The sequence below is a fragment of the Rhincodon typus genome, chromosome 3 (assembly GCF_021869965.1).
Source record: "Rhincodon typus isolate 14 chromosome 3, sRhiTyp1.1, whole genome shotgun sequence".
In the NCBI taxonomy this organism is placed as follows: Eukaryota; Metazoa; Chordata; class Chondrichthyes; order Orectolobiformes; family Rhincodontidae; genus Rhincodon; species Rhincodon typus.
This window is the reverse complement of record NC_063334.1, coordinates 127,707,398-127,720,665: the sequence shown is the minus strand read 5'-3', so window position 1 is coordinate 127,720,665 and position 13,268 is coordinate 127,707,398. Positions and strand designations below refer to the sequence as shown.

General features: G+C 45.4%; 1 protein-coding gene across 1 annotated transcript in view; it reads left to right on the top strand.

Moving 5' to 3' along the window:
• The window catches only part of nipblb (NIPBL cohesin loading factor b), a 437,039-nt gene that overhangs the window by 381,186 nt on the left and 42,585 nt on the right, over positions 1–13,268 (top strand). Inside the window, exon 39 of the mRNA XM_048594301.1 lies at positions 12,695–12,885. Coding sequence (XP_048450258.1) covers positions 12,695–12,885 — 191 coding nt within the window. The remainder of the gene's footprint in view (positions 1–12,694; positions 12,886–13,268) is intronic.

Sequence of the window (13,268 nt, the reverse complement as noted above, 5' to 3'; positions counted from 1 at the left end):
GACATACAAGATGATCAGAGGATTAGATAGGGTGGACAGTGGGAGCCTTTTTCCTCGAATGGTGATGGCTAGCACGAGGGGACATAGCTTTAAATTGAGGGGTGATAGATATAGGACAGATGTCAGAGGTAGGTTCTTTACTCAGAGAGTAGTAAGGGCGTGGAATGCCCTGTCTGCAAAAATAGTAGACTCGCCAACTTTAAGGGCATTTAAATGGTCATTGGATAAACATATGGATGATAATGGAATAGTTTAGGTTAGATGGGTTTCAGATTGGTTTCACAGGTCGGCGCAACATCGAGGGCCGAAGGGCCTGTACTGCGCTGTAATGTTCTATGTTCTATGTTCTATGTATGCGGTCCAAAACATCCCCACTTATTTCCCTTATTTCCTTAGAATAGATTTATTAGCATTTATCTGAATTAAACTCCATCCGCCACTCTTCGACCCATCTGATCAAGGTCCCGTTGTACTCTGAGATAATCTTCTTCGCTGTCCACTACACCACCTATTTTGGTATCATCTGCAAACTTACTAACCATACCTTCAATGTTCACATCGAAATCATTTATATAAATGACAAAAAGCAGTGGACCCAGCACCGATCCTTGTGGCACAGCTCTGGTTCCAGGCCTCCAGTCTGAAAAGCAACCCTCCACCATTACCCTCTGCTTCCTACCATCAAGGCAATTTTGTATCCAATTGGCCAGCTCACCCTGTATTCCATGTGATCTAACCTTGCTAACCAGCCTACCATTCAGAACCTTGTTGAACTGAAACCCATAGAGACAATGTCCACCGCTCGGTCTTCATTATTCTTCTTTGTCACAATCTCAAAAAACTCAAACCAAGTTAGAACATAGAACAGTACAGCACAGTACAGGCCCTTTGGCCCACGATGTTGTGCCGACCTGTTATCCTCCTAAGATCAATCTACCCTGCATACCCTACATTTTACTATCCTCCATGTGCCTATCCAAGAGTCGCTTAAAAGTCTCTAAAGTATCTGACTCCACTACCACGGCTGGCAGCGTATTCCACACTCCCACCACTCTCTGTGAAGAACCTACCTCTGACATCTCCCCTATACCTTCCTCCAATCACCTTAAAATTATGCCCCCTCGTAATAGTCATTTCCACCCTGGGAAAAAGTCTCTGACTATCCACTGTATCTATGTCTCTCATCATCCTGTACACCTCTATCAAATCACCTCTCATCCTTCTTCGCTCCAACGAACAATGTCCTAGCTCCCTCAACATTTCCTCATAAGACCTGCCCTCCAGTCCAGGCAGCATCCTGGTAAATCTCCTCTGCACCCTCTCTAAAGCTTCCACGTCTTTTCTATAATGAGGTGACCAGAACTGAACACGATATTCCAAGTGTGGTCTAACCAGAGTTTTATAGAGCTGCAGCATAACCTCACGGCTCTTAAACTCAATTCCCCTGCCAATGAAAGCCAACACACCATATGTCTTCTTTACAACCCTATCAACTTGGGTAGAAACTTTGAGGGATCTAGGGACGTGGACCCCAAGATCCCTCTGTTCCTCCACACTGAAGAGAATCCTACTATTAACCCTGTATTCTGCATTCAAATTCAACCTTCCAAAATGAATCACTTCACACTTTTCTGGGTTGAATTCCATCTGCCACTTCTTTGCCCAGCTCTGCATCCTGTCAATGTCCTGTTGCAACCTACAACAGCCCTCCACGCTGTTCAGAACTCAACCAACCTTCGTATCATCAGCAAACTTACTAACCCACCCTTCCACTTCCTCATCCAAGTCATTTATAAAGATCACAAAGTGCAGAGGTCCCAGAACAGATCCCTGCAGAACATCACTGGTCACCAAGCTCCAGGCTGAATACTTTCCATCTACTACCACCCTCTGTCTTCTATTGGACAGCCAGTTTTGTATCCAGACAGCCAAATTCCCCTGAATCCCATGCCTCCTTACTTTCTGAATGCGCCTACCATGTGGAACCTTATCGAATGTTTTGCTAAAATCCATATACACCACATCCACTGCTCTGCCTTCATCAATGTGTTTTGTCACATCCTCAAAGAATTCAATAAGACTTATGAGGCATGACCTGCCCCTCACAAAGCCATGCTGACTATTTCTAATCAAAACAGACATGATTTCCTACACACAAACTCATGTTGACTAGCCCTAATCAGTCCTTGCCTCTCCAAATACATGAAAATCCTGTCCCTCAGGATTCCCTCCAATAAGTTACCCACCACCAGTGTCAGGCTCACCAGTCTATAGTTCCCTGGCTTTTCCTTACTCCACTTCTTAAATAGTGGCACCACGTTAGCCAACCTCCAGTCTTCCTCACCTCACCCATAGCTGTCGATGATATAAATAACTCAGCAAGGGGCCCAGCCATCAGTTCTCTATCTTCCCACAAAGTTCTGGGAAACACCTGATCAGCTCCCATGGATTTATCTTCCTTTATGCGTTTTAAGACATCAAGCACTTCCTCCTCTGCAATATGGACATTTTTCAAGACATCACTATTTCTCTCCTCAAGTTCCCTGACTTTCATACCCTTCTACACAGTAATACTGAGGCAAAATATTAATTTAGTATCTCCCCCATCTCCTGTGGTTCCACACATTCATGGCCCAGTTGATGTTTAAGGAGCCCTAGTCTCTCCCAGTTACTCTTTTGTCCTTAATGTACTTACAGAATCTCTTTGGATTTTTCTTAACCCCATTTACCAAAGCTATTTCATGCCCCCTTCATGCCCTCCTGATTTCCCTCTTGAGTATAGTCCTCCCGCCCTTATAATCCTCGAGAGATTCACTCAATCCCAGTTGTCTATACTTGCCATATGCCTCCTCCTTTTTCTTGACCACAGCTTCAGTTTCTCTGGTCATCCAGCATTCTCTACACCTCTCAGCCTTGCCCTTCACCCTAACATGAACATACTGTCCCTGGACTCTCATTATCTCATTTTTGAAGGCTTCCCATTTTCTGGCTGTCCCTTTACCTGCTAATAGCCACCCTCAATCAACTTCTGAAAGTTCTTACCGAACACCATCAAAACTGGCCTTCCTCCAATTTAGAACTTTAACTTTTAGATCCGGTCTAACCTTTTCCATCATTATTTTAAAATTAATAGAATTACAGTCACTGGCCCCAAAGTGCTCCCCGCTGATACCTCAGTCACCTGCCCTGTCTTATCTCCCAAAGTAGGTCAGGTTTTGCACCTTCTCTAGTCGGTGTATCCACATACTGAATCAGGAAGTTTTCTTGTACACATTTAACAAATTCCTCTCCATCTAAGCCCTTGACATTATGGCAGTCCCAGTCTATGTTTGGAATGTTAAAATCCCTTACCATAACCACCGTGTTATTCTCACAGATAACTGAGATATCCTTACAAATTTGCTTCGGGGGATTTACAGTGCAACCCTATCAAGGTGATCATCCCTTTCTCATTTCTCAGTTCCACCCAAATAACCTCCTTGGACGTTCTCCCAGAATATCCTCCCTCACTACAGCCGTAATGTTTTCTCTAATCAAAAATGCCACTCCCCCACCTCTCTTGTCCCCCTTTCTATCCTTCCTATAGCATCTGTTCCCTGGAAAATTAAGCTGCCAATCCCATCTGTCTCTGAGCCACGTCTCTATAATTGCTATGATATTTGAGACCCACGTTCCCGACCATGCCCTGAGTTCACCTACTTTACCCGTTAGGCCTCTGGCATTGAAATAAATACAGTTTGACTTATCAGTCCTCCCTTGCCCTCTGCCAAGCTCTTGTCTGCCTTGACTATTAGCCTTGCTCCCTTTATCGACTGTACCAGCCTCAGCCTTTTCTCTTTTCTCACTATCGCTTTGGTTCCCATCATCCTCCCTTCTTAGTTTAAAGCTTCCTGAGTAGCTCTAGCAAATCTCCCTGCCAGGATACTGGTCCCCTTCCAATTCAGGTGGAACCTGTCCCTCTTATACAGGTTATTTCTACCTCTTAAGAGATCCCAATGGTCCAGAAATGTGAATCCTTGCCCCCTGCACCCTCGAGGAGCTACTTTTTAACCTCCTGCCTAGTTTGTTATATTCTCTCTGCAGAACTTCATCCGTTTTCCTACTTATGTCATTGGTACCAATGTGCAAAACAATCTCCTGCTGGTCACTCTCCCCTTTCAGAATATTTTGGACACTCTGACACATCCTTGACTCTGGCACCAGGAAAGCAACACAACGTCATGAGGCTTGGGGACCGCTTTGCGGAACACCTACACTCGGTTTGTGACAAACAACAACACCTCCTAGTCGCAAGCCACTTCAACTCCCCCTCAAACTCCTTGGACGACATGACCATCCTGGGCCTCCTCCATTGCCACACCGATGCCACCTGAAGGTTGTAGGAACAGTGCCTCATATTCCGCTTGGGAACCCTGCAGCCCAAGGGTATCAATGTGGAGTTCACAAGCTTCAAAATCTCCCCTCCCCCGACCGCATCCCAAAACCAGCCCAGCTCATCCTCGCCTCCCTAACCTGTCTGTCCTTTCTCCCATCTATCCGCTCCTCCCACCTCACTGACCAACCCCCACCCCGACTTCCTACCTACTAACCTCATCCCCGCCTCCTTAACCTGTCCGTCTTCCCTCCCACCTACCCACCCCTCCCTCCTCACTGACTAACCCCCATCCCAACTCCCTACCTACGCTCACCTTTACTGGCTCCATCCCTGCCTCCTTGACCTGTCCGTCTTCTCTCTACCTATCTGCTCCACTATCCACCTTCTATCATCGCCTCCTCCTCTCTCTATTTATTTCAGAGCCCCCTTCCCTTCCCCCATTTCTGAAGAAGGGTCTAGGCCCGAAACGTCAGCCTTCCTGCTCCTCTGATGCTGCCTGGCCTGCTGTGTTCATCCAGCTCCACACCTTGTTATCTCAGGGGGTGTGTAATGGCAGGTTATGTGATAACAAGGCCTGGTGTGTGGGATAGGAGGCGAGGACTTGGGAGAGTTCAGACCCTAAAATAATTGAATTTGATTTTGAATCCGGAAGGCTGCAGGGTCCCCAAGCAGAAAATGAGGTGTTGTTCTTCCAGCTTGTGCTGAGCTTCACTGGAGCATAGAATCCCTACAGTGTGGAAACGGGCCCTTTGGCCCAGCAAGTCCACACCAACCGTCAGAGCATCCCACCCAGACATAGCCCCCAATAACCCACCTAATCGACACATCCCTGCTTACTACGGGCATTTTAGCATAGCCAATCCACCTAGCCTGCACATCTTTGGACTGTGGAAGGAAATCAAAGCACCCGGAGGAAACCCATGCAGACACGGGGAGAATGTGCAAACTCCGCACAGACAGAATCCCTCCAGTTGAAAAATGCCTCTGATTTATTAATGGAGAAGTATAGCTCACAGCCACTGTTGCAGGAAAGGAAATTCATTTTCTTCTTTAAACTGAGTTCTTAACAGCAGATAACAGGCATTTCTGGGCTGAGAGAAGATCTGTTCACACATTTTCCTCTCTGTCTCTTCTCTCTCTGTGACTTGTTTCATGTTCCAATGCTTACTCACCCAAGGATCTGTACATAGTTGTTGACAGGTAAAAGGTCTCTGTCATCGATACCTGTCACAAGCACACAGACCAACAACCTCATGTTGCATCGGTAAAATCCCTCGGCCAGATTATCTCCAGTTTGAACTGCACAGACAGATTGCAGAAACAAGTGTTTATGTGATGCAGCCTGCATTGGGGACCAGCTTCCTTGCTTTCACACATCGGTTTTAAAACAGCTCTTCCCTTTTTAGTCCCCAAGTTATTACTAGTACAAAAATAAAAAGTCCGAGTCCTTATAATTGTCTTCAACCAAAAAAACACTGATGAGGTTCACTGGAGCTCTTGTAAATTCTTGCATCCTTCCAGAAAAAGAAGATTGTTGAATTGACATCAGGCCTCTTCAGCTCAGAAACAGTTTTTGTCGTATTTTTAACTTGGATTTTCTTTGACGAGCATTCAGAGCTGGCCTTTCAGGACGATTTAAAATTCCCGCTTATTTTAATTAAGACAACAGTAGCCTCTTATACGTGTTTTATACAGGCAGAAGGCTACGGAAAGATTGTAGTTGGAATTTCATCTCCAAACTCAGATGGACAGGTGGGTGACTGTTTGGAAAGGACCTCTCATGCCACTCTAACATGCCCAACCTTCACTGTCTGTGCACTGCCATGAATCAGCTGGAAGTACCCACTGACTACAACCAGAATACCATCTGTGTTTGCTGCGTGTTAACCCATGGAACCTGTACCTCAAACAGTTGTGTTCTTCTCAGTTAGATTGCTTGGAATGTTCTTACAACATGAACTACTTACAAGTCTGTGCTTTCAGTCACTTTGTACAAACAAAACTTATACACGTGAAAAAGAAGCTCAGAAATTCGATTTGGCCCCTGAAGTCTGTCTCACCGTTCAATAAGATCATGGTCGGCCTGTTTGGTGTTCCAATCTCCACGTTACGATCTCTGCCTGACAGCATGTGAATTCTTTACCCAATATGAATCTACCTCTTCATGAACAGCTCTCTGCTTAAGGGACTGATTCACCAAGAAGGCTTTATACTGAGCTGCAGAAACAGTTTGTATCACACTGGTGCAATGCTAACGTTGTCATATCCTATTTATCAAACCTCAATGTTTCCTATCTCGCAAACAGAAACACGGCTGTTTATAAATAGACTTTCAGCGGTTTCAATAAAAACACACAAAATATCAGCAACAGCTGGGTTGCGGGACGCAAAAAATGATAAGGTCTTTGGGGGAGGAAGAGTGGCAGAAGGTGATGGGCAGGTTGGAAGTGGGTAATCAACAAAGATGGGTGATTTTACTGCAGTAAACCTCTATTGCAGGACAGAAACGCTGGTCTTCTATTACAGCATAGAAACACACTGCGCCTCTATTACAGCACGGATACACTGCCCCTCTATTACAGCAACGACACACTGCCCCTCTACTACAGCACAGGCACACTGCCCCCCTATTACAGTGCGGGTACACTGTCCTCCATTACAGCACAGACACACTGCCCATCTGTTATAGCATGGACACACTGCCCCTCTATTACAGCACAGACACACTGCCCCTATGTTACAGCACGGGCACACTGCCCCTCTATTACAGCACAGACACACTGCCCATCTGTTATATCATGGACTCACTGCCCCTCTATTACAGCACAGACACACAGCCCCTCTGTTATAGCATGGACACACTGCCCCTCTATTACAGCACAGACACACTGCCCATCTGTTATATCATGGACACACTGCCCCTCTATTACAGCACAGACACACTGCCCATCTGTTATATCATGGACACACTGCCCCTCTATTACAGCACAGACAGACTGCCCATCTGTTATAGCATGGACACACTGTCCCTCTATTACAGCACGGACACACTGCCCCTCTATTACAGCATGGGCACACTGCCCCTCTGTTACAGCACTGGCACACTGCCCCTCCATTATAGCACAGACACACTGCCCCTCTATTACAGCACCGACACACTGCCCATCTATTACAGAATGGACACACTGTCCCTCTATTACAGAACGGACACACTGCCCCTCTATTACAGAATGGTCACACTGCACCTCTATTACAGCATGGGCACACTGCCCCTCTATTACAGCACAGGAACACTGCTCCTCTGTTACAGCACAGATATACTGTCCCTAAGTTACAGCACCGACACACTGCCCCTCTGTTACAGCACCGACACACTGCCCCTCTGTTACAGCACGGACACACTGCCCCTCTATTACAGCACAGGCACACAGCCCCTGAGTTAGAGCACGGACACACAGCCCCTGAGTTAGAGCACGGACACACTGCGCTTCTGTTACAGCATGGGCACGCTGCCCCTCTATTACAGCACTGGCACACTGCCTTTCTGTTACAGCACGGACACACTGCCCCTCTATTACAGCACAGACACACTGCCCCTCTCTTACAGCACAGTCACACTGCCCCTCTGTTACAGCACAGTCACACTGCCCCTCTATTACAGCACGGACACACTGCCTCTCTGTTACAGCACCGATACACTGCTCCTCATATTCACCCCCATATTCTCAAATCACTTCAGCAAGTTTTCCTCCAATCCCCTCTCCCACTGAGTCTTGAAGCAGTTTATGTTTAAATTGTGAACATGAGAAGTGAATTCCACACTGTGACACCCTTCTGCAGAAGTTTCTTCTGGTCTGCTCAAAATCTCTTCAAGTTACAAACCAACCCTAATTTCAGAACCTTAGTTCCTGCAGGCAGGTACTTTAATGTACAGTTTGAGTTTACACAATTAGCACGAAATGTTCGTATTGAGTGTTTTCATCATGGGGGCAGAATTCTGCTTGAGCATCTCTCAATGCTGGCAATGCCACTGCTTGAAAATTAGCTACTCATTGGCACTTTAATTCTTTGCACAGACCACGCACCAACAAGGGCATAAGGGTGGTCCTGGGCCTGTGGCCTAGCAGCAGGGCAGTTCCAGGGGGTGCTGCCAGAGCTGGCCCCCCAGTATTTGGAGCTCCCAACCCTGGGAAATGTTGGAGATTGCCTCCCACTTGTCCTGGATCTTTCCCCATCCCCTCCATCCCCATGAACACTATCGTCATGACCAGTTTGAGTCAGAGGAATATTAAATACGTCCTGAATGAGATGGGAGATTTGATACTCACTGTGAATCTGGCTGGATGTTGAACACCAGAACTTGGTTTCCTGATAGAGGGATGAAATGGAGCTTGTCATTGTTCAGGTTTGCAATTGAGAATATCACAGTCCGTTTCCCCAGACAGATCAGAACACAATCTCCTTTTCCCTGAAGCTGAACTCCCCTTCCACACACTGTGCCACAATGTCCCAGTCCCACCTCCCACCTGCACCACACTGAAACACTCACAAACTACTGTGATCCCTGAAACCCTCCCCACAGCCGCTCTATCCCCACCCCCACACTCCTGTTTGATTTACCCCATCCCACTTGGTGACCACTCTCAGGGTGACTGTGTATTCCACGTCCAGCTCCAGTGCGACATTCTTGTATCCATCAGTCTCCTGTCCATCTCCGATGTTGACTGCGATTTCTTCAGAGAAATTCCATGGGATCTGGAGACTGATGTATGGCCAGTCAGGTTGAGAGGGCTTAAACCCACTGAGATAGTTTGTCCAGCACTTATTGTGAACCATTGCATTCCTCTGCACAATAATCTGGTAGAAACTGAAAATAAAGCAATCAATCTCAATGTCAACAATGGGAAACCAAACCAGTGTGGCTCACCGAACAAGGGACAGAGACAGAATAACGATCTCAGGGAAGGGAATGTCGCATTTCTCAGCCAAGTTGCTATTAAAAAGTAAGAGATGTTGTGTGTCTTAAAAAAACATTAAGGTAGATAAGTCCCTGGGTACCAATGGGATCTATCCCAGAATATTTAGGGAGGCAAGAGAACAAATTGCTGGAGCATTGACAGACATCTTTGTATCTTCTTTGGCCACAGGTGAGGCGCCAGGGGACTGGAGAATAGCCAGTGTTGTCCCATTGCTTAAGAAGGGTAGCAGGGATAATCCTGGAAATTACAGGCCTGGGAGCCTGGTAATGGTAGGGAAATTATTGGAAAAGATTCTCAGGGTCAAGATCTGCATGCATTTAAAAGCAAATGGACTTATTAGCCACAGACCGCTTGGTTTTGCACAGGGGAGGTCGTGACACACTAACTTGATCAAGTTTTTTGAGGAGGTGACAAAGATGATTGATGAGGGAAAAGCGGTTGATGTTGTCTACATCGACTTCAGTAAAACCTTTAACCAGGTCCCTTATGGCAGACTGGTACAAAAGGTGAAGTCACATGGTATCAGAGTGAGCCAGCAAGATGGATACAGAACTGGCTTAGCCATAGGAGACAGAGGGTAGTGATGGAAGGATGCTTTTCAGAATGGAGAGTTGTGACTAGTAGTGTTTCACAGGGACCAGTGCTAGGACCTCTGTTGTTCGTGGTCTACAGAAATGATTTGGAGGAAAACATAGCTGGTCTAATTAGTAAGTTTGTGGACGATACAAAGATTGGTGGAGTTGCAGATATTGAGGAGGATTCTTAGAGGATACAACAAAATATAGAACAGTTGGAGGCATGGGCAGGAAAATAGCAGATTGAGTTAATCCGGGCAAATGTGAGATGATGCATTTTTGAAGTTCAAGTACAGATGGAAATTATACAGTGAATGGCAGAACCTTTGAGTGCTGATATGCAGAGGGATCTGGGTGTGCAGGTCTACAAATCACTGAAGGTGGCAGTGCAGGTAGATAAGGTAGTTAAAAAAAAAAAAGGCTTATGGCATGCTTGTCTTCATTGGAAGGGGCATTGAGTATAAGGATAGACCAATTATGCTGCAGCTTTACAGAACTTTAGTTTGGCCACACTTGGAATATTGCATACAGTTCTGGTCACCACACTACCAGAAGGATGTGGCTGCTTTGGAGAGGGTACAGAAAAGGTTTACCAGGATGTTTTGGGGGATTTCAGCTATGAGGAAAGGTTGGATAAGACTGGGTTTGTTTTCACTGGAACATAGGAAGTTGAGGGGTGACCTGATAGAAGTTTATAAGATTGTGAATAGCACGTATAGAGTGGAAAGTATCAGGCTTTCTCCCAGGGTGGAGGGGTCAATTACTAGGGGACATAGGTTCAATTGTGGGGGGCGGGGGGTGTTTAAAAGAGATATGTGAAGCAAGTTAGTCACACAAAAGGTGGTGAGTGCCTGGAACGTGTTGCAAAGGAGCTGGTGGAAGTAGACACAAAATAGCAGGATTCAGGAAGCACCCTGACGAATACACGATTAGGAAGAGAATACAGAGATATAGATTGTGTAAGTGAAGACAGTTTTAGTATGAAATGGCAAAATGTGTCGGCACAGGTTTGGAGAGCCAAAAGGCTTGGTCCTGTGCAGCATTGTTTTTTGATTTTTCCTGTGTACCAGGTATGACTTCAACCACCAGAAAGTTTGCGCCCGAAACCCATTGATTGCAGTTTTGCTAGGGATCCTGATGCCACATTCGGTCGAATGCAGCCTTGATGTGGAGGGCTGTTACTGTCACCTCACTTCTGGAATTTAGTTCTTTTGTCCATGTATGAACCAAAGCAGTAATATGGTCAGAAGCTTAGTGGCCCTAGCAGAACCCAAACTGGGTGTCAGTCAACAGTTTATTGCTGAGTAGGTGCTGTTTGATAGCACTGTTGGTGGTGAGCTGACAACCTAGTAGTATCAGCACGGGACTGTAACTCCAGAGTCCCAGGTAATGAAATGGGGACCCAGGTTTGAATCCTGGCATGCCTTCCTGCAGTCTTCATTTGAACCAGGATTGATCCCCTGGCTTGATGGTGATTATGCTGGGCCAAGAGGTGGTGGATTGTTTTGGAGTACAGTTCCATTGCTGCTGGTCACCCACAGTTGAATTGCCAGATCTGTTCAAAGTCTGTCCCATTTAGCATGGTGAAAGTGCCATACACCACAACGCAGAGTATTATTGAGAAGATGGGACTTTATCTCCATGAGAACCATGCAGTGGTCATTCTTACCAATACTGTCCATGGACAGATGCCTCTGCAGAAGGCAGTTAGGTGAGGATGAGGTCAAGTGCGTTTTTCCATCTTGTTTGTTCCTCAGACTAACCTGTAGTCCCATTCTACCAGTTACATAGTTTAGGGCTCAACTAGCTCAATCAGTAGTGCTGCTGCTGAACTGACTTATTAAGACCAAAAGAAAAAGAAACATGCAAGGCTGTTTGGCAGAGTTAAATAAAGAAATAATGAACAGAGAAGAAATAGAGCTGTTTCTCCAGTTGTAGATTCTGACATGGCCAGAAAAATTCTGGCCAACAACACTCAAACACCTTGGTACCATCCAGGACAAAGCAGCCTGCTTGACCCCATCTAACTCCTTCAATGCTCACACCCTCCAACTCCAACACATATGGCAGCAGGTGTACATCATCTATAAGGTGCCCCATACCATCTTGTTAAGGCTCCCTCTAGAATACAAATTGGAACACCACCACTTGTGAGTTCTTCTCCAAAGCCACTCACCAGTTTGATTTGTATTTAAATCAATGTTCCTTCACTGTCAATGGACAAGATTCCTGGAATTCCCTTTGTAACAACATTGTGGTGTACCCCGAAGGGTGCACCAGTTCAAGATGGCAGCTGATCACCATCTTCTCAATTGGGAATGGGCATTTCATGCTGGCCCAACCAGTGATGCCCACATCCTATGACTTCATAACTTTTTGAAAATACTAAATTCTAAACTGGCATATTCTAGGCAAATATTAGCCTGGTCTTTGACTGAACTGGAATACAACCTTTGGAGAATGAGCAAATATGATGTGTGTGAATGGGAGAGACGTTTTGCCAAAGATGTAACCACAGGAGATGGAGGGTGCATGTTGCAATCTTAGGTGAAAGGATAGTTGAATTCATATAATTCGTGGTTGGATATTTTTTGCTGCCTCGGGGAATTGAGGGATTTTGAGAGCAGGCAGGAAAGTGAAGTTGAAGCCCAAAATCAGCTGTCATATTAAATGGTGGAATTGGTCAACAGATCTACTCCTAGTTATTATGTTCTTGAGGAGCACAATGAGGTACTATGTAGAATTAACTCTTTCTTTTCTCACAGGGAAGAAGGTGTCAAAACAGGAAGATCTAAAGGAGATGGGTGATATTTCCTCAGGGATGAGCAGTTCCATCATGCAGCTCTACCTCAAACAGGTTCTGGAAGCTTTTTTCCACACGCACTCTCCTGTGCGCCACTTTGCACTTAATGTTATTGCTCTGACGCTAAACCAGGGATTGGTCCACCCTGTCCAAGTAAGTTGTGTTTATATGTTGACATTAGTGATCATTGTATTTTGTTTTACCATTTCATGTACATTAAATGTTTAGAGCATGTTTAAACATTCTTGCAACCATTCCATTTCATAACTCTTTTTGAGCATGCTGCTAAGTGCTTTTTCTGATAACCATAATTTCTGTCAGGATTTCTTTTGAAGTCAGATTTTCCTATTTGAAAAATTCTTTGTTTCAAAGAAAATTGTGATTAATTCATTATAACCAATCGAAAATATCTGCCCTAAATAAGTTGAAGAACGTTGTTGAAGGTTCTGCGTGATGTTGTTTTTGCAGAAACCTCAAATGTATTGCAATTACTTTGCAATTCAGCAACACTGCCGAGTGTTGAATCAGTTTACAGC